The sequence below is a fragment of the Hesperophylax consimilis genome, chromosome 3 (genome assembly GCF_061612785.1).
Source record: "Hesperophylax consimilis isolate HC1 chromosome 3, BYU_Hcon_1.0, whole genome shotgun sequence".
NCBI classification, from domain to species: Eukaryota; Metazoa; Arthropoda; class Insecta; order Trichoptera; family Limnephilidae; genus Hesperophylax; species Hesperophylax consimilis.
Genome location: NC_142838.1, coordinates 16,998,237 through 17,021,760, shown reverse-complemented (window position 1 = coordinate 17,021,760; position 23,524 = coordinate 16,998,237). Strand labels below are relative to the sequence as shown.

Below are 23,524 nucleotides of genomic sequence, written 5' to 3'. Positions count from 1 at the left end.
TTTCCTTTTGCATGTGAAAGTTTCTTGGCTCGGAGCTTTTCAGATTTAGAGTAAATAAAAAATGTGAACACTTTCCAAAAAAACTGTAAAAAATAACGGAATAAGTGTATTATCTCATATTGCTGACAAAGCTTTACTCTTGCTTTTATTGTGGCTTGAAGAGAGAGTAACTTAGTTAAAATAATATTATTTAATCTAGCAACGTTCATGTCGTGACGGTTATTCGGATGAGAAAAGGAAAATAGAAACGGTACCGCTAATAATATCAGACGTAATGGAAAGAATAGTGCCAAACTGACAGCAATATCCAATTTACTTGGGTTGCTTTGGAGTGCCACGCAGTATGGCCCCCCTTAGGGATGATTGGGGGGTTATTTGTTTGCCACCTGAGGTTACGCTCAATGGAAAGTAAAGGGGTATAAAGAAACCCCTCTTAGATATTCTCGGTCGAAAATGAGCGATACATAATTATGTTTTTTGTAACGCAAAATCCCATCGTCTTGATTCGTTTTATATTATCCGCCTACGAAGTATTGTGTATACTTTTAAATTTAAACGATACAAGTGCGTCTTATTTAATTTAAATGTTTGGTAAAAATTAGATGGCTTACTACATCTTATTGATTAAAAATTACTCTTCCAATACCTACTGCAGGCATGTGAAATATGAATACGTGGTATGTAATTTTTAATCTCAAGCGTTTTGGGTTTAATTTTCGAGGTATTGTTCCTAAAGACTGTTGATTGGCATCCTAACTCCTAACGATTGTGGCATGTTCGTTGGACAGTTAATTGGTCTCCTTACCATTGTAGTATGTTCGTAAGATTGTTGTTTAATATCCTAACTGTTGTGGGTTCGTAAGACAGTTGATTGGTAACTAGGCCATTATGGTATATTCGTAATACTGCTGATTGGTGGCCAGATCATTGTGACATATTGCGGTTTGTGTCTTCCAAAAGAACGCGCAGTTGAATATTGCTGAGGAGTTCACTTTGCACGATTCAATGTTGTTGACCGAGTTATATGAATGGGTTACAAACTGCAAGAGTCATTTTTTCTCTCCGTGTAATTAAATTATTGTGCATAATATAATGATATATTCAAAGGTTTTCGACAATCCATCCTAGCATATTATTTAGATTAAATTTGAATGAAGAGCGGTTGAAATAGATATTCCATAAATGGAATCAAGAGTGTTTAGTAACAGTTTTTATGGGTTTCTCAATCATTGAATTTTCTCTGAAATAGAAATATCAGAACGTTCTCTCGCGGCCGCAAGATCATATCGCTCTGGGTTATTTAGCGTCGCGATGCTTCGGACGCCGGACTTAGGACGTAGGTCGTAGACATTATCATCTGTGGTTACAATCGAAAGGCTCAAATGACCGCGGACAAATAAAATCTCAGTTTTATTTTCCCGTTAACAGTGCCATTATGTCCAGCTAGGTATTGTCATCTGTCCCAGCATTGTGGCTTATTAAATTACGTTGTAATTTGTCTCCGGCCTACAGGAAGGCAGTTAATTATTAAACAAAGGAAGCAAATGGATCGGCGATGAATGGAAATGGTTTTACAAATTAAGTTACTGACACTTCCGGAGAAGAATAATTGAATTTATCAGACAGTGTATTGCGTGCAATGATGGCACCTAGTTTAAAGGGGATCGCTTAGCGCGCTAAACATTCTTTAGAAATTCCCTGATAAGTGAATTTACTTTGTAAGCTGGCTGTGTTCTTACAACTTTTATCAGAAAATAGGCATATTTTAAAAATTGGATCTGCCAATTTCATTATTTTCTTTTTACACAATTCAGATTCTTCCTTTGGATATTTTCTGCCTCCTTTGTGAAAGTTAGTAAGAACATCTTTTAGAAAATAACACAAACTTGTTGGGTAAATTATATCCTAAAAAAGCTGAAAAAATAACAAATCGTATTTTTGCAATATATTTTCTTACTCTTGTAAAAGTTTTCTTGTGAAAAAGTTTTATTGATACAATTTATTTAACTTCGTCATAAAGTTAAGCATGAACAATATCCCATCAAACTTAATACTTTTGAAATGCGTGGAAATAAATGAGTACGTTATTTTATCTTGTTATTTTGTTACTTATGATTTCGGCAATGCACGGAATTTAACGAATAGATCTGAATCACATGTTATTATAAGTGAATGATGGCGTCAAGCACAGCGTAATTTGTATCAATGCACTCGATTTGGTTATTTGTTTTATTCTCTTTGAAGATTTTGGATCAAAGCCTGGGTGAATTTGGCCACAAGCTAAAGCTTCAAGCTGCAACCAAACTGGCCAACGCAACTTTCAGGCACGGATAAGTTGTCTCACTTGCATTAACACACGGATCGCCGCTAATATTCTCACACGCCCGAGACAATCAAGCACTATATCTGTAATGGCGGCTAAATATACCTTCTTAGCAAGCTCGTATGTTTTGTTATCCTGTCAGCAGCGACGAAGGGAGAAGAGGGGAAAATGGGGAATCTAGCAGGTGAACTGGAGATCCAAGGAAGACAAAGCAGGATAGTACAGACATTGTATCGGGACTGCGTAATGGTCTTTCATGCATAAATCCAGCATTTTTCTTCCAAAGAAGTACCGTGGAATTCCGTTGTTTCGAGTGAAAGATTGCCAAGAAATGTGCGCCATTCTCAATGAAGATATTCAGAGTAAGTGAAATACTGTAGACGGAGGCTTTTATCTGAGCGGGGATATTGTTCATTGTTTTCATTGTCGGTACGACAGCAAAACTATCACGCTGATGTTGCAAGAAATCCAAAAAAGTGTGTTTTTTTCCTAGCAAAGTATTTGAATTTACTTATTCATTCAATTCGTGTACTAAAGTTTCATGTGCTCGGGATAAAAAGAGAAGTGCGTAACGTTTTTTTTGTTGTTTCTCTTCTACTCGTAACTAAACTTGTTAACTGAGCACTGTCAATAACATTACAAACTGAAATAGGTAATTGTGCTTATTGAGAAAATTAACCGCTCTCATTGTTGAGTGTAAATTACAAGCAAATGTTTTGAAGCTTAACCAAACCTATTAAAACTCTACATCCTTAAGCACATCAAAAAAATTATTTGTCTGTTTCTGTATCACTATTTACAAATTCATGATAGTAACTTTTAAAGCATAATTGTGCTATTATTTTATTATAATAGTTTATAAATGTTGAGAAGATACAAGTCGACATGAAATGTTGATATATCCGACGTGTACCGACTCTTCACACCTACGCAGAGAAAAAATGAGTACGGCATTTCTATCAAGATTCTGTTAAAAATGTGACAGCACGACCATTTTCTAGTAAAATATTAGTAATTTAGAATACATCTGAACACGTGTTAAAGCAGGTAGCCTTGTCCGAATATAATATAATGGACGAGATGCGATAATATTGTTATTTTTAACAACACGTGTTCCGACTTCCTCATAACTATTCGTGCTTTACTGATAGTTTGTTATTAAATTTGTCGAATCATTTGTTACAGGAAAACGAATAGTTTTTTTTAATAAATTAGCTAAATTTCATATCAGTAAGTTTTTTCCATGTAACGCAACTCAAATAGTCGTTGCTCTATAAAAAACTTTTCAGTACATTTTTCCATACCTGTAATAATGCTATACTTGCAACTTTATACTTGAGCATGTGCGGTTGTATTTTTAAACCCCTCTAAGATTATCAATAACCGCTCGTTCTAAATAATTTGGACTGCTGAGAAAATTTATTGGCTTTATCTGACGTAGAAAGCCGACTAGCTCCGTTCTTTTTTCCGTCATAATATCCACCATAAAGTGAACTGTAAAAATGTTTATGCATTGTTGTGTGGAAACACTTTTCTGATCTATCTTTGTAAGGAATTTATGGGCTTACGTTGCATACGTACGAGGCTATACGGGTGAGGATTTACACATACACTGTCAGAGTCGGATTTACTCTAGGAAGGGCCCTGGGTGATGCATATTGGGGTCCCCATATATTTTTTTAGATTTCGACTCTCCGTACATATATGGATATATTTATATTCAAGACCTTGTTGATGGACCCTTGTCCCTTGGCAATATTATGGTAAGACTAAAAATTAAATAATTTTAATAATTTAAAAAAATTAAAGAAAGACTATCCTTTTCGGGTTAAGAATAACCTGACAATATTAAAAACTTCTACTACCATCATTACAAGCGGAAAGTATTCCTTGTGCAATGATGGGATGGAGCACTAATGCAGTTGAGGAATTGAACACACAACGCCTTAATTAGGTAATTAGAAGCAGGTATAAACAAAAACATTTTCAAAACGATTCTAACGTTGGGAAAGACGCGTAATATTGGACAATCGATTTTTATAATCTTTTAGAAATAAATCGCAAAAATATGTAATCCCAATTTCTGTATCTTCAGAATGTTTGATGATAAGATCTTTAAACATTTCCAATCTGGTCGAACAATTATAATTCATAAAGATCTCAAATAAAAAAGTATTGTTGAATGCCGACCTTATAATTCCTAACTAACACAATATAGTTTTTATAAATTTGTGTCCATTTGAAAATATTAATCACTTACTGCGTTGTTCATGAATTTTTTCAACTATCTGGTGCAAACGGACAGAAACACCCTCCCCAATAAATACACCATTGAGATGCTTGAAATGTAGGGGCTAGCAGATTCTTCAATAGTGACGAGTTGTTAACCCTCTACAAATTTCTACAAAGTACACACAACAATTATTTTTCGGGCCCCTTAAGATTGTGCGACCCTGGTCTACATAACCTTGAGCCATGTGCTGAATCCGGGTCTGCCGCCAGTATACGCATATAGATAGACACGTACGTATTCGGGTTGAATTGGGCCTACGGGATCCCTGAGTATCACCGGAAGAATTCACCGGAGTATCAAGTAGATTTGTGTGCTGGTTAGACATCGGCGTGGAAGAGGCCCTCGAGAATTGGAATAATAAGGCTGCCTTGTTATCGGTGCGGCGGTTTGCGCGATATTATTCGACATGTGTTCTCACCGTGAATTTTACCGTATTGAATGGGAAGCATTCGCCCCGAAAAAAATTTGTCGCCGTCCCCGGAGAATTTTGTCATTTAATTATATTTAAAAGCATACATGTACTTACAACATTTGTTGAATAAAAATAACATAATCAATTTGGTGGGAGTTTTTTTTTACATTTTCATTTGTTTTTTTACATACGTTCAAATAATATGAAAATATAATGGGAACTAAGACGCTGCCTGAGGGTGGGTCATGTGACCAAAATTAGCTTGTTATAGGATCAATTATTAATTTTTAATTAATAATATACTGGTTTAGTATGTACATATAAGTAGAGTTGAACTAAGCTAGTTCATAATAAAATTTACATGAATTTACAAAAACATTGTTGATTTGTCTGTTGTCGTACTCTTGTTGTTTGAGAATGATCAGGTAGCCTTGAATGATAACTCTAGATAGTATTGTTGTTTTGTCTGTTGTGGTACTCTTGTTGTATGTGGATGATCAGGTAGCCTTCAATGATAACTCTAGATAGTATTGTTGTTTTGTCTGTTGTGGTACTCTTGTTGTATGTGGATGATCAGGTAGCCTTCAATGATAACTCTAGATAGTATTGTTGTTTTGTCTGTTGTGGTACTCTTGTTGTATGTGGATTATCAGGTAGCCTTCAATGATAACTCTAGATAGTATTGTTGTTTTGTCTGTTATGGTACTCTTGTCGTGTGTGGATGCTCAGGTAGCTTTCAATGACAATTCGTGATAGGGTTTATTACATTTATTAGACCGAGTACAGGATTGCGAAAACGTCTTGACTAGTTAGCCGTTACTATAATACTATTTGTACTGTGTTAAATTTGGCTCCCTCTGTATTGTCAGAGTCAACCTCACTACTTATTATGCCACATCCCCCCTACTGAAATTAGAGGTACCCTAACTATATCTGAACACCTCTGCCATAGGTCACCCCAAGTGGTTCGCTTCGTTTGGAGACTTAGTAGGGGTGCCCGGGTTTATGGGATGAGGTTTGTCCAGGTATTGACGGCAGATGCATCTGTCCACTAACTGCGTTAGGGGTGGGATCGGTTGAGGCCGATTGAGGGAAACACTTTTTGACGTCTTCAGCAGGACTCCCTCGACCCATAGCCTTGTATCGCACTGGGAGGGATGGATTTATACGTCACCTCTGGACATACCCCAAAATTCCTACCCACCCCTGATACATTTTTCCTTCCCAGAACTTCCTATCCTTCCTTTCAATAAAAAAAGACCCCCACATCCTTAAATCATCATGATTTGGGGATGATACTTAAATATATCTCAAGTATATAGAATTTTAATTCAAAATACGACAGCAACAAGCAAGTGTATAACGGAAAATTATTTTTTTATTCATTTGTGCCCGTTAGGTTTTTACATAAAACAAGTATAAATTATTTACACTAAATAGTGCATTCAAATTAACATAATAATATTAAAATAAATAACAATATTTTTATGGCATTACAAGCATAGCATCAAAAGGGATGTCCTAAAAGTCAACATTATCTCTTGGAGGGCTGTTAGGTTATTTTAGGCCGGGTTCGAGTTCTAGATGTGACCGTATCCTTTTCTGTTTCAGATTTTCGTTTAGAAATCGCTAATATTGTCTTCAATAATTAAATATTACAATTTGAGGTTTTACTCAATAAAGTTATTCCAAAAAAATAAATCTCATTTTAGTTTTTTTAATTTTACGCAGCCCTGCTATTGATCAATACCAAAATAAAACTACGCATTTGTAAATAAAAATTCCAATTCATGTGTCAATGTTTTAATTAGATAGATAATTTGTTTTGATTATATAGATCCAACTCATCATACTGTTGAAAAATGTACCACTCTACTGGCAAGATATTAAAAATAATTGCTTATTTAGTTTAGTTCTTGAAGTGGTATAATATTTGCTATATTTTACTTCAGATGAAACAGATATTGCCGTTTTACTGTAAGTGCCAATATCACGAAACCAAGGTCAAGTCATGTTATGATAATATTTTAGTCCGTCGAAAGTTGGTTTAGCCCTCCATGTTGACTTTTGGGACAACATATACAACATTGTAGTGAAAAATTAAACATAAAAGCTAACAAAGAATTTATGCGAATAGTGTTTCAAGTATTTTCATTTGAGTTTGTGAGTTCCTAAGTAATAAAAACATTCTAAAAACTGGAATAATTTTTGGCATATTTTTCCATTTCGCAAAAACGTTTTGAGAGATCGTTTGTCATAATGTACCATGTTTATATAACCTGAAAATATGAGATAAGCGGCGAAATCTAGGTGGATTCATTGGCTTTAAACTGCAGTAAACAGTTTCATGTTTTCATGTTAAAATTTTGAGGAATGGCATTAATTAAATAATATGGTAAATGTTTAAATATGACACCAATCACTTCAGTGGTTCTAAGGAAGCGGCATGAAATTTATAAAGTTTTTTTCTGTAATTTCCAACTATAAAAATTAACTCAAAACGTATCGAAACTCATGATCTGAAGAGCTTAGAATAAATCAATTTCTCAAAAAAAAACTTATAAGGCAAGAGACACTGATTTATTAGATATTTTTTCAATTGTTCAACAATAAAATGTTACAGAAATAATTATTGGTTTCATATTCTTAAAATTTATCAATGTGTATTGAGTATCAGGCGATTCAACAAAAGGATTGTAATGCATCATTTATTAAATAAGGATATTATAGAATCATGAAAGCCTAGTTTGGAAACGTGTAATTGAGTTTATAAATTTTCGGTAAACTTTTTGGAAATGATTAGGTGATTTGGCTCATGCTCTAGTTTACTACCTCGATCAGTTCCCCTAATAACGCCTTTCTTTCTCTATTAAACCACTTTATTCCGACAGTTAGACATAAAGATTTGCCTTGCTTTCGGCATTATAATAAGGCGATTAACGTAAAATTTGGCGTTAAGTATTCCCAAAATGATTATTTTGAATGCTGTCAAAACTGTTTGAAGCGCTATATATTATTATCTTTTATTGTAAAGCTAACTATTTATGACCAAAATAACCTATGTAAAGATAACTATTTATGACCACAATAATTTATGTAATGCCAACTATGTATAACCACTATAACCTACGTAAAGCCAACTTCGACCACCATAACACAGGCATGTGCCTAGCATGGTGGTCGAAAAATCCTCAATGCATGTAACAAACAATTCAATGATTAAAGAAACTTTAAAATAAACTGTTTATGACCACAATAACCTATGTAAAGCCAAATGTTTATGGCCACAATAACCTATGTAAAGCCAACTATTTATGACCACAATAACCTATGTAAAGCCAAATGTTTATGGCCACAATAACCTATGTAAAGCCAACTATTTACGACCAAAATAACCTATGCAAAGCCAACTATTTTCACGTGCGTTAATAATATAGAATAAAGAATAACACTAGAACTACCTTGCAAATTGGGGTGGAAAAAATATTCAATTTACTCCAATAGTCGGCGCTCCGTCTCACTTACACTCGCATTACATGGTAGATCTCCATCTCGTTTAAATTTCGTAAACACGACTTTGTAAAATAACACGATCAAAATGTAGTGAAAATTATTAATGTTAGTAACCGAATATTTATCATGATTGTTATAATAATTATACAACAAAGTATGTAATATAATGTTTATTATCGTGTTTCCAAATAGACTGTACTCGCTTTCTAAGTTATGGGCACTAGAGATACGAGATTAATTTGTAGGAAGTGTTAATAAAGGCTAGCTTCATCATAAAAAAAATGTTCACAATTAATGAACTCACGAACACTTTCGTAGTCGTTAGTTTTTTTAAATAACTTAACGGCTCTCTTTAATACGAAATCAACGGGAACAAACAAAATTCACAAAGTTTTTTAAAGACACAGCTTTTTTTCACATTAACCCTACACAGGGGACTCCCTAATTTCCCTCAGGGCTCATGTCATCTTTTAGGATGCTGTGTGAAAGGGTCTTTTTTAAGGAAAGGAAGTAGTAAAAGTTCTTGGAAGGTAAAAGGTATGAAGGTTGGGTAGGAATCTAGGAATCAGTGTGTCCAGGAGTGACAGACATTGAATATATCCCTCCCGGTGTAACGCAAGACGATGTGTCGAGAAACTAGTTGGAGAGGTCAAAGGGTCTCCCCAAACTAGCCTCTCCTGATCTAGCACGCCACTCAGCTGGTGGGCAGGCGCATGATGAACACACCTCGCCCGATGAACCCGAGCACCCCTGCTAAATCACCACTTAGCGAATTACTTAGCGAATTACTTGGAGTGACCTCTGGAAGAGGTGGTGGTTATTCAATACATGGTTCCCGGAGCAGCGGGACCCAAACCCGCCTCCCAAATTGAAAATAACAGAGAAAAAATTTAACTAGTAGTTCTGTGAACAACAGACCCCACATCCAAACAGTATGTTTCCCATTTTCTCATATTTAATAAATCGATTTGTAAGTAGGTACTTAAATACCCACCTACTTAATTATAAACACGACGATTTGACGACCGTTATATTGAATAAATAATGTTTAGCGGACGCTAAATATTTGCCGTGCGTTGGTTGATTCTTTTTGCGTAATAACTTACTTGCTAAACTTGTTTCAAGCAAAATTATGTTTTTGTAAACTGTACCGTCTTATCAGATAATGTGTTTACATATTTTTAAGTAATCTACCGTAAGTATTTTCCGTAGAATAGCTAGTTACTTACATGTATGCAGAGATTTTTTTATTGTGCCTTGTGGCTAATGCACGACAAGTTAAAACGGCCACTATTTTTAACCAGAACCGGAACGTAATAAAATAAAAATTACAGAATATCCTTTCACTCGTTCAGCCTGACCCAATGCCTTGCACCACAGTATGGATCCCCCATTCATACAACACCCTTGTTCACACTGACCTTAAAATTTCTACTCACTCATACATTTATCCTTTCCATAACTTCCTCTCCTTCCTTTATTTTAAAAGACCTTCCACGCAGCAAATCGTATAATTATTTTCCTCAGGGCCTCCTGTATAGGGTTAATGTTATAAAATCTTTAAATCTGTTTGTTTGAAACGTTTATACAAACTCGCTTGTTAAAAGCAAACGTATACACCCTCGGTACCACCATCTCACAGCTTCGTTATCTGCTGAGAGAATACACAATGGTTTTTGAGAAAACTCTTCAACTGTGGAATATTTCAGGCAGCTGAAACAATTTAGGAAATTTCGTAACATTGAGGATGCTGAAACTTTATGTTCATAAAACTTAAAAGAATTAAATGAAGAAAAAAAACAACAACAAAAAGGAAAAATAGGGGATGCATCAATTTGAAGTTAAGATTAGATCTGCCAGATTCCCTAGTAAAATTAAACATGGTATTTTCTAGGCTAATTAATTTATTTTCTTCTTTATTTAATATATATATATAATTTTATTTTGCTATGAAAATTTGCGTGTTGTTCGCAATTTATTAATATATTGCTATGAAATTGGATCCGAACAGTGTTTACATTTTCAAATAAATGAGTTAAGAGACAAGCAGATTGTTTAGACCCGCATCATTGTTTGCTGAATCTGCGGTAATTTGGAAAAAAGTGACAAGTCATTGACATATACTTTTAATAATAAATAAATGTAGAAAATTTTTTTTGCAAAATAAATGTAATGGACTTTTTAAATAATGATACATTTTTAATACATTTTAATGATTTTTTTTTTTTTTTTTATTCTAGAAAAAAGAAAATTACATTTTTCACTTATTTAACTAGAAATAACATATATATTACACATAAATATATTACACACTGATATTATTCACTTTCACTTTTGTTGATTGAGCATACAACTGAACAATTTTTTTTTAAATGTACCTATACTTTTTTCATTTTTAATTTCGTCTGGGAGGCAATTATATATGTTGCTTCCCTCGTAACCAATGGATTGCTTGCCATAATGAGTATGTTTGGTGTTTAAATGTATTTTATCGTGTTGCCGTGTAAAGTGTGTGTGTACTTGGGACGTTTTAATGAGTTCTGTATTAGTATGTATGAGTTTATTATTTATTTTGTAAATAAGAAGACATGTATTATATTCATATAATTTTCTTAATTTTAATAGTTTTGTTTCCATATATAATTTTTTTGTTGATGTTCTAGATTTGAAGTGAAATAGTTTTTTGATTACTTTGTTTTGTGTTACCTGTAGTTCGTTTATATATGTTTCACATGTATTTCCCCAGATTTCAACCAAGTAGTTTAAATGTGAGTGTACGAGGCTATAATATAAACCTTTTTTAATTTTATTTGGTAACAGATATGATATCCGGCTGAATACGCTAATTAAGGGGGGTGATTTTATCTTTAATATCTTGAATATGTTGTTTAAAAGTTAGGTGTTTATCAATGCACAGTCCAAGATATTTCTCCTGTATCAGGATTTGCAGGTTGTTATTTTCAATTTTTAAGGGTACATGAGGAGGAATTATTTTACGAGTTGAGCTTAAAATCATGTATCCTGTTTTTTTAACATTCATTGTTAATATATTTGATTGGAGCCAACTGTTAATTTTGTCTAAGTCACTCTGTGCATTTTCTAGTAAGATGTTTAAATCTTTACCCCAGTAGAAAATTGCAGTATCATCTGCATATAAAAAAATATCACCGTTTAAATCTAATTGGGAGATATCATTTATATAAATGAATTATTGTTTAATTTATTGTTTTCCAAATTACAGTAAAACCTCCTTGGAAACGGAATTTATTATTATCTACTCTAGTAGTAAAAAATTGCATTATAAGAACGGAGGCATAAATTCATTATATGTAACTACTGAAAATGTAAGAATTGCGTGTTTTTGAATTTTAGAATGTTATAATCCGAAATTATGATGTTTAATTAATAAATTATTGCTCCAAAATAATCTGAACCAATTTACAAGTATCGATAACGCTATTTCAATACTCTAGAAAAATGAAACGGTTATTGTGTAACTAGATTTCGTTTTTGTATAATTTATTTGCTTTAAATTTTTTGCGTTTCATAGGTTTCATCTTAATTTTATTGGAATCCATGGTCTCAAGTTTAATTATATAAAATACAGGTAATCGAATTGAAGCGATGAACCATGTCGAACAGGGATGCACACGGTGACCCGTAATTAGGTATACATAAAAAGAGCAAATTCCCGGAAAGGCAGAGGCCTGGGTTAATTTCTTAGAAGCAACCAAAACTTTTTCTGATTTTTCTGTTTGGAATTTTCGTTTGAGCGTTGCTAATATTGTCTTCACTGATTAAATATTACAATTTGAGGTTAGGTTATTCCAAAAAATAAAAGAAAAATACATTATTCCCTGTGGAGATTAATTAAACACGGATTGCAGCGATGATTGAAGTTGTTCCACCTTTCAGCATCAAGTTATCACTGTTTATTAGGATTTCTCAACAACGTGATATTTTGTGCTAGTCTTTCTTTTCCACAAAAAATACGTTCGTTTTGCATACTTGACTAAATTTTTACATTTTATTGACACATCTCCCTTTTCCAATTCACCACATAAATATGAGCCACCGTTAACTGCTTTTGAATTGGGAGATTATATAAATAGGTTGTAAGTATCGGGCGGAACGAAACGCGTCGCGGCGGGGCTCGGAGCGTCGAGACGCGGGGATGGTCACGCGACGGCAACGTGATCCCCCTAAAACACGTACCGGGAGCTTTATACTAATCATTTTACGGCAAAGAGAAGCCTTTGTTTCTGAAATGTTTTGTACCCATTCCTCTTACTTTGTAATTCATCTCATTGTTTTCGCTTATCCCGTACCTCGAGGACAATGATTTTTAAAGGATTAATTAATATGTAGGTAGTACGTAAGTGTGATTTGTTTTGGCAATTTGAAATCAATGTATCTTTCGGTAATTTGTTATCCTTAAATAAACTAGTATAAATAAATTCAGTAAATTGAAAGAAAGTCACCTACCTATAAAATTAATAAAAAGCTTATCGAACGATTCTGAAAAAAATGGAACAAACGAGTAACAAACTCAGATCAAATAACTCTTAGTATATTTATATTATCTAGGAACAAACAATATATCTGGTGTCTTTTATTTATTAAATTAGTAATACATGTACATCTCTTAGGTGGATAGCGCAAGATGGAATTCAAAATAACTCTTTTACTTCAATGCGTCTAAGTTCTACGTTATCTTTTTTGGTACAGATTCCGTTTAGGGTATCCGCATTTCCATATGGATTCGATATGAAAAAAGGCATATTCTAAATTTGACGCTTACAGATTTAGGTCCAGTTTGGCGCGCAATTTATTGACGGCTGTCTTTGTTTTACGTAACTATGATATTACGTATTGTGTGGAAATGTTAATCAAGGGCGTATGCCTAGTTTGGTGGTCTTAAGACACCCAAAAATTGTAAAAAACCAAAAAACACCGAATAAAGAAAATTAAAAAAAAAATTGTTGTTAAAAAGATTGTCTATGGGTAACAATGAAGAATAATATGAGGTTTACACAAGTAATTATTCAAGAATAATGCTTTCCTGTAATTATATTTCGTGTAGATGAATACATTCTACTATTATTTCTGCGAAACTATTGCCAACTTCTATGTTAAAGGTTGTTAGGAGGACCAGGGAAACAAGGAGATGACAAAATTTTAAATAGGTATAAGCAGGTTGGGTGCCAAAATGTTAAGTAAATGTAGGAGATGGGGGCGTGAGACTATTCTAGGGACAAAGACAGGGTATTTAAATTACACCCCAGATGTGGACCTTATGTAATACTGTGTGTGCAGGGTTATTGAATTAAAAAAGGGTGTACTTTAATACTAAAAATTTACATCTATTTGTAATTAAAATAATATTATGAATCTCAAATCTGAAGTTGCGTGATGATTTTTAATTTTTTTGTTTATTTTAATAATAGATGATAGATACACTATAGTAAAATAATACATAACAATCTTAATTAACTAATTACAATTTCTGGTTAGTGGAGAATTATTCTCGAATTATTTTTTTATTATTATTAATTATTATCATTTTTTTAATGTTCTCCCAAAATAAGCAATTGCTTGTGTGTATGGAATGAGCTACTATTTGTTTAGTTTTTTAGGTTTTTTAAATTTTTAAATTAAATTTTTTTTTTTGGTCCCGATATGTTTTCCATATGGGGAACGGTGTGGAAATAAGTATCGTGTAAAACTAACAAGGCCAGGCGCACACTGGTGACTTTTGTCATTGCAACAGTTGCACCACTTTCTCGAAGTACATTGAAGAATATTATGCAGTTGTGCGTAATGTTGCGTAAGTTGCGTGGTGGCAATGTGACATTACTTCTTGTAATGTATTTATATGTATTTTGAAACTGTGACGAACTTGTTGCCTGTTGAATTAGTATAAATAGCTGGATTTTCGGCCTAAAAATCAATTCTTTAATATTTTTATAAATGTTTTTTTTGTTTTACAAAAAAAAAACTGCAAAGGATCGGAAGGAACACTAACCATTGTGCAAAAAATATGTCCGTTGACCTTAAAAATTGCAGCATTATGTTCTATAAAGAAATAATAATGGCTGATTGTTTGTGAGCTTTTATTTTATTTGTACTTTTGGATGCAACTGTATGCATCTACCTTTAACACATGTTCTTGCATTTCTCCATCCAATTACCTGTCCCTGTCTGACAGTGTGGTGAACATACCCGCATCAGTGACATTGCAATAATTATTTATAAAAAAGCAGTTTGTTAAGAAAACCTGTGCAGTAAACATGTTCATTGCTCCCTCAGTGCGATTATCAGTGCGTGTCTATTACGGAAGCTTGATCAGTGTTTATAACCAGCAGTGTTCTTCAAGGTCATGATGTCAATTCTCAACGAGACGTGTACCAAAGACCAGGTGTAAGTCAGAATCCCTTTCCAATTATAACTGTTAACCACAGCCACCCCAAGAGTTGTGTAAAATATTAGTTAAATCCACTTTATGAATAAAACCACAAATTGATTCACAGGCAATAATAGCGACTAGTACTTTTTGCAAGTCTTATTCTTACTAAGGCGATAAAAGACTCTAATAACGGGGGTTTGCTCGACGCTCACATGTCAATTCTCTCTGATGAACGTATTACTAAAATCTCAAATGTTTCTAGAGGGGTCCCTACGGATGTAGGTTATTTATATTTAAAATTAACAGTACCTTACAATTAAAATATTTTTTGCAAAACGGTTTTGAAATATTATAAAACGTTTTTCATCTATAAAATTTGCGGCAAGTACCAGATTTTATTTTTCTAGACGATAAATAAACCCCACGGAAAGATCAATTTTCAAGGCCTGCTGGGGCAAAGTCGACCGTGGGTCCGTCCATTACGCCAGGCCTCACGCGGCATGTTGTTTTTACACGACTTCATCACTTATGTCGTTAAGATTCCCACTTTATTATAGAGATTTGACAGTTTATTTATTTATGTTTTATTTTCAACCGCAGGTCTGTCCAATAAACAAGGACGCGCATCGCATATTTTTGTGCATGGCTGCTTCACTTACGTCGTAAAAATTCGGGATTTATTTTAGGATATTGTCTCGTCTTAATGAGTTAATCAATTATTGTTAATAGTCTATGTTTTGTTAAACAGACATTTTTTATTGAATGCTAAAGTTTGTTTATTAAAAAAATTGATAGCTTTATTTTCTGCCATTCTTGAAATACATATTGTGTGTTCGTAAAACATCGTATGTTATGTTCAAGGAAATGAGATCGTGTGTTTCGATAATCGTTCACGGTTTATAATTACAATTCAAACACATTAGTGATATTCACCTGCGTTAGTGATACACCAATCATTATTGTTTTATTTTTTTCATAAGGTGAGTTACCGGCATTCAGAAACTAACATAACCTGAAAAAATAGGTTTAATATGTTTATGGATTAGTTTTTAAACTGTTTTCAAACTTATTTCGTTCACCGTCCACATTGAGATTTTAAAAAAATCTATTGACCTTCATATTTTTAACTTACCCTTTTGCACTATTATCTGTTGCGTATCTTAAAAACAGTTATTGCTAATATAATTTTTAAACGTGCTGTTTTATATGGATAGGTTAGATAGGACGTGACTCATATCCTATTTATGAGATCAAAGAATGTTTCAATCAGATTTCTTGACATTAGAAGAAGGCTTTGAATTTAAAACAAATATAATGTAAAGGATGAATTTGGTGCATTTCGACGAGATCTAGATTTCATCGGATTTTTATAGATAGAATTTTTCTGCCGTTGCCCCTCTAGATTTCTTCAACAGCCCCTAATTTGAGCCTTCTACTGCCCTTGTCGCCCACTTTGCGCCCTTGTGGGCGTTGTCGCCCACTTTGCGAATGACTGATATAAAGCATGGTGTTTTCTATTTCTAACACTGTTTAGTTCATATTTCTTAACATGACAGTAAGGCAGATACAACAATTTCTATAAGACCATATGAACTGTTCCTAAAAGCGAAAAAATTTACTCTTCGGGTAATAGCTGTTTTTTGGCAAAACCAAACAAATTCCCTGGGGGGGTTAATAGTAAGGTACTCCTTTACCTTTCTATTATCCACCTCAATTTTCTTCAGCTGGGAAACATCCTCTAGAACGGGAGTGCCTAGTTCCACTGGCTCCAGGCAGAAGTAGGTACTCATTGTGCAACATATGACAAAATATTGTGTTCGGGTGATTATCGACCATTAATTTCCGAAAAATATAATATCATATGTCTACTGGGTGTGAGACTATGGCATCCCTAATCGGGGTAAGTCGTGAGGCTAAAGATAGTGGAGAGAGGAAGGAGATGAGGAAGAGAAAGGTGAAGAAGTAGAAGTATCCAGATCTGGTCAACAAATGCGGCCAAGGCCATTAAAACAACTTTTTAATTCTGATCCGCGGTCTTACACCAGGACAGTACCGATAATGCCGCAAATATAGTATATATTATTTTAAGTCAGATAAAATTTATTTACTTGCACACGTTGGGATTTTAACCCGCGATCTACAGCTTGCTAGTCGAGAACCTTAACCACGGAGGCTTACGGTAACTCGGTTTGGCGATGGGGTTTTGTTTTTTTGTACAAATCTACTGTTTTATTCCGAGATTAATGAAATTTTGCACACTTGACCTTCAACATAAGAGAAATGTCACTGTTTACATAAAATTTCCAAAAACTCTGCGTAAAGCCCGGGAAACGCCTGAAACTTCAGCTAGTAATTTTTAAAATAAAGTTGTTTCCTGACAAGCCACAAAGTAAATGCTGTCGAATACAACAAATTATTCACAGGGTGTCTATAATTACATTGGGCTATCTCACAAATTTGAATTAAATTATCGATTAGCTATTGTCCATACTAAATCACAACTTAACTTCTATGGCACTTCTTCCAATTTCATTAGCACTATATGGCACATAAATGATCATTAAAAGGCGGTTAAACTAATCAGCACTTAAAGCATTTATTTATTATGAATTTCACTCTGGTTTCACAATTATATAGGTCGTAAAATATTTGAGAGACCCATAAATGTGACGAGAAATATAATGTATATGTGCGATTTCAGTGATTTCGACTAATTATAAAGATAAATCGTTTTTGAGACATAAACAAAAAGGCTGTCAAGGAATTGGATGTAACGTAAAGTCGAGGGAAACGTGTTAAAATCCCGGCCTACGCAAGCAAATAAATTTTGATTATTAATATATATAATTTATTTATTTAAAATAATATATAGTATATACGCACGTTCCAGGGTGAAAGATACTCTCAGTATAACTCTGATGTAAGACCAACATTCAGAATTGAAACGTCGCTTGAAATCTCTTTAGTCTTGTTTGGTGACCAGATATGAATAGCCAGATACTTCCCGACCTTCGTTTTTTCATCTGCTTCCCCTCCTTATTACCTTTAGCCTTACAAAGTTTATAATTGGAGATTCCATAGTCTTACAGGCTACAGACTGTTGGGACTCTTGGGCGTTATTCACATAAAAACAGTAACAAATTAAGTTTGTATAAAATAACTTGCGTGGAGTATATTTGTCATCCTATAATGTACGTTTTCGTAAAAATATCATTCAAAACTTACCAAAAAAACACACTTTAATATAGTTTTAATTTAACGTCGTGTAATATTTTAAATTGAGCCGCTATCAATAACAACCCTTACGTAGATGGCGATAAGGTTTAAATTCCCGCTTAACACCATCCGCCTGTTTTGATTTATGCAAGAAAAAAACATGGCCAAAAAATGCCTTTTATTTTATTTTGTGGATGTTCAGGCATAAATATTTTATTTTTTTTCGATCATTTTGTAAATAACTTAATTTTCCACATTATACAATAATGGGTTCGTAAGTAGGAGATTTTGAACTTTAAAGCAGTTTTCATAGGCCTTTACATTATTTTTTTCTTGGCTTATAAAAAGATTTATCTAAAAAATACTCGATTATTTCAAAGGCCAAGATGTATTCTATTCGCAGTATTTAATTAAACTGATTAAATTGATTGATTAATTAAAGTTTACCGAACAGTCTAATTCTAATTCGGTTTGTTTACCCAGACTATTCACTCACTTAGAACTAACGATGGTTCATCGAATATTGCATATGAAACTCCGCTTCCTTAATTCAGGGTTCATAATATGCATCCTGGAACTATACTGGAATTATCTGACTTAGTTTATTGAACAGATATTACACGAAAAGCGATTATTTTCACTCCAAATAATATAAATCAAACATTTTATTTTACCCATTTTATGGCAGTATTATTCACGAAGGTTTTAGTGCCTGAAAATCCGGACATAATTTTTGTCATTTTGATTTACTAGCAATAACGGGTAGCTGGTCTAAGCTCAAGGCGTTTTATTTTAAATCCCGAAATCAATCCTTAGCGGAAATTATATATTGTATGAGTTTAATCATTTCATCGCTGTTAGATCTTGTGGTAAGAAGAATCGAATTATATTTTTTTAATTTATCCTTAATAATTTGATTACCTTGAAATATTAAATTATTTTGCAGGCCCTTAGTGCTGGAATATTTTTACAGTGCGCCTGAGGTGAAATTTTGCAATAATTGCGGACTGAAAATTAGGGAAGTATTGTTTTTAATCAAACATTTTCTTAAAAATAACACAATTTCAATGGGAAACTTTGACAATACCTCATTCCGTCAAAAGAAATTATGGTGGGAACAGAAGTGTCAATTAAAGATAAACTTTGAAGCTAGAGAAATTAAATTTAATGGGACATCTTTTGATGGTTTCATAAGATTAACTTTGGCCTCAACTTACCTCTGTTTTACGACGTTCTTATCTTTTTAATAATTCAATGTTTTCGTCACAAGTCTTGAGAATTTTTCCAGTGACGGTAAATGATCATAGAAAATTTACTTAACAGTTAAGGAATTTTTTTATTTAAGTAGAAGAGATTTTTTTAGACGTGGTCTCTTTATCAAAGCTTTACATATAATTGTAAACTTTAGTTTTCTTTGGGTAAATGATTTTTTGCCAAGCATCAAAAACGAATTTTGGAAGCGTTCCAGCCATTCTTCAAACTTCTCTTGGTTTATATTGTCCTGGTATCCTATTAATCGATTACTTTGAAGCATGTTTCGATCAAAAACTATAAAGCTACTTTTTAATCTTTTTTTTTCGACGTTAATACATTAAACACTTTTTTAATGCTTTTTTAGAGATGATTCTTCAATTTTTCTTTTGATAATTTTATTGATTCATGTTCATTGCTTCTTTTCTGCAGGAGTTGATAACAACACTTTACATCGGCTTCCTGGGGCTCATCTTCGCTTCATTCCTGGTTTACTTGGCGGAGAAAGATGTCAAGGATAGCAAATTCTCTAATTTTGCACAAGCTCTTTGGTGGGGAGTGGTAAGTGTGCTACTTTTTTACCTTTTCTTTGATGAAAGTTTTAATGATTTAAATTTTTATTTAAGTGACCAGTTCAAGTAAGGGGGCATGTAATTCAGATTTAAGTTATCCTATTAGAATAATAGAACTTTTTTTTTTTTTTAAAAGAAAGACAAACATTCCCAGGTTACGAATAACCCAACAATGTTTGAAAATCTCCTACTACCACCACTTGTATATATTATGTACGTAATATTTTTTACAACTAGTGTTGACCCTTTATAATTGGCAAGTGCATTCAGTGTTGTAATTACTCTACATGTATTTCAATGGTAGGTGCTCTAAAAATACCCTTTGCCGGGAGATAGGCCAAAGGCATCCCCAACATTTGTGTAAGGTTTTTGATAACGCAGAACGCGTCGTTTTTCTGTGTTCTCTTCCCTATAAAATCGATTGCTTCTGGAACCAGGTGGCAGAGGCGGCCCATGACTGAAATTGCCAGCAGTGCATTTGGCATTTAAAATGAAATACAGATGTAGCAAATTAATAAATGTGGGATACTGCAAAAATAAATTATAATAATAAATTCTGTAATTATAATAAAAGGCTGTCCTGAAACGGGAATCCTTCCCAGTTGGACAGACAAAGGTTCATTTTGTTTGTAATTTATATATATGTATAAATAAATAAATAAATTTAAAAAAAATAATACTGCAATAATCCGGCAATACTGAAGAGAAATAATTTCAATAATTTAATTTTGTATCTGATAGTATTATTACCCTAGCGTCTGGACGATGTAGGCCCTCTGATTGGTCAAATTCAAATTGTGTGTTTCGGGTAAATTCCGCTAACTTGAAAATCAATACGAGATTTCTTCAAAAGCATCGTTTCTGCTCATATAATTTTTGGATAATATCTAAGAAAATATGTTTTAGAAAGTTAAATCCATTGGATTATTTACATTACAGTTAAAACTATCCACAACTACGTTTTATATATTTGACGTCTGTCAAGAATCAAACATTCTAAATGTAAATCCTTCCTTTACCGGCCGCTGCAGTAGTTTCCCTATTGGCCGACAGAGCGGATAAGAGCGATATACAAATACGCACAATTTCATTTATTCAAACAATGGTAATTATTTACGTATAACTAATGTTTCAATACGCATTTACAAATAAAACAAATATTTGATTCAACTTAATAACAATAAACAATTCTTTGCATGTACGATTTTGAAAAATATTGATATTTAATATTATTTACGTATCTAATAATCTCGCACTATTTTGACAGAACACCGATATGAACTAACGGATAATACGCGTATGTTTGTAGGAAGTATAGGCACTGCCAACCCAATAAAATAACATGAAAGACAATCGGAAGATTGTAAAATTAGCCAACAAATCTCTAATCTGACATGTACTTATATGTATAATTAAACAATCATTTTGCCAGGTAAATATATTTATATAATATATATTAAGGTAATTATTCGGAATTGCTGGACAAGTATAATACGAAATATTTTTTAATAAACCCTTCTGATTTACCTTAAATAATATAAAAGGAATCTGAATGCATTTGGGAAATTAAAAAAATCTCTTCTGACATGTACTTATATGTATAATTAAACAATCATTTTGCCAGGTAAATATATTTATATAATATATATTAAGGTAATTATTCGGAATTGCTGGACAAGTATAATACGAAATATTTTTTAATAAACCCCTCTGATTCACCTTAAATAATATAAAAGGAATCTGAATGCATTTGCTAAATTTAAAAATTTCCCAAATGCTGTTCGATTCCTTTTATATTATTTAAGGTAAATCACAAGGTTTTATTTAAAAATATTTCGTATTGTCCGTGTCCAGCGATTCCGAATATTTACCAAAAAAAGTTATAATTCATTAATAAGATTAAAAAAAATATTGCACTAATATTTAGCCATCAAACAATTAATTCGTGTTTTTTCTTCATTCCGTCCACTGTGCGTCGTTTAAATTCATTTACCTACGGGAACTGTTCGTTCCAAAATCTTGTAACAATATTCAATATCAGGAATGAGCATTTCAAAAACTCGTTTGTACACAGATCACATGAAGTTAGTAGGTACATACGCAGAAGTGGAATATTACAATAAGGCACTATTCTATTTTTAATTAATGTTAATTGAACCCATGTGTACTTTTATGTTTGATATGTATTTGTATCTCTTTTGTTTATATCCTTCTAGAGCTTGTAATGAATTTGTACTTGCTGATGGCATTGGACGATCTAGTGCCACATTTAAGTATTATTTTTTCTATTTTCTTAAACTGTGACATGCAATTATTGTTGATGGTATACTCATTTACACCATTGACATTATGAGTAAATATATATCGATACCCGGTTTACAACATTACAAGCATTCATATAACTAACCCTTGTTTAATAATTTTAATCTAGATAATATGCATACTGACACCAAATACAGATTGAAGCTGAAACTACTGAACAAAAATAACACCATGTCATATATTTTTAATTATTTTTTAATATAACACTATTTAATATATTTATAATTACACTATATTATCCATACTATTAAATTTTAATAATAAGTAAATGAAATCCTCATTGGGAGATCCCAGTGATGATATCTTTATATCAATTAAAAAAAAAAAGATTATAAAAAATAAAAATAAATCTTTCGGCGTAAATTTCTCTTTTCAAGCAACAAAATCCAAATTCCAAACAATAAACAAATTCAACACACTTTTTTATCCGTGAAACAATTCTAAGTAGGTGCCTTAACAAAGGAGTGTCTGTAGCTCCCCCTAGAAAGAACTATGGTACAAAAAGTGCAATGTGTGCGTTAATTGCGCATTCAGAATATGACCGAAATGAGTGCGGCACCACTTGCTCCTTGGTCAAGTGCTAATTCAAGTAGCGAGTTGCGAGCGTCGCGACACCCGGAGCACGACGCCCGACGCCGACGGTGCCACTAACCGGAGTTTTCTGAAACGCCCGATGCACTTACTGACTTGTTTGTAGCCACCATATCAACACGCTTTGTGCGGTCTCCCCCTACAAATTTACTTTTGATAAAAGCATTCAATGATAAGAGAAAGGGAGGTATCAAATTATAACTATAAAAACTTCATTCGTATAAATGACTTCAACAAAGACATGCAATTTAGTTTCTTCAATAAATTTGAAAATTAGTAGTAACTATAGAAATACGGATAGACAATATAATAAATACTACGTTTCAACCAATATTTCTAATACCTTTTCCAACACAAATTATACAACAGAATATGAACTTCATTATTTTAGACTGTTGTTTGTGTAAAGAAAATTTTGCGGAACGACCGAAAAACTTGAGCACAAAGGTTATCCAGAAAAAAATCAATTGACTATTATTAATACCAACAAAAATGAAGATGCCCTGAGAATTGCAACTTTTGTCGAAAAGTATTCCTAAGAATATATTTATTTTATTGAAAAACATTCATTTTAATCATCTGATCAAAATATTATTTGGTAATTAAACAAATCACTTTAAATGAA

At 32.9% G+C, this 23,524-nt stretch overlaps 1 protein-coding gene across 10 annotated transcripts in view; it reads left to right on the top strand.

The window, feature by feature from the left end:
* The window catches only part of LOC149425034 (potassium voltage-gated channel subfamily KQT member 1-like), a 399,798-nt gene that overhangs the window by 280,271 nt on the left and 96,003 nt on the right, over positions 1-23,524 (top strand). For all 10 annotated transcript variants that reach the window (XM_089648572.1, XM_089648565.1, XM_089648558.1 and 7 more), the window contains exon 7: positions 19,847-19,975. In XM_089648572.1, the coding sequence (XP_089504698.1) occupies positions 19,847-19,975 (129 nt within the window). The remainder of the gene's footprint in view (positions 1-19,846; positions 19,976-23,524) is intronic.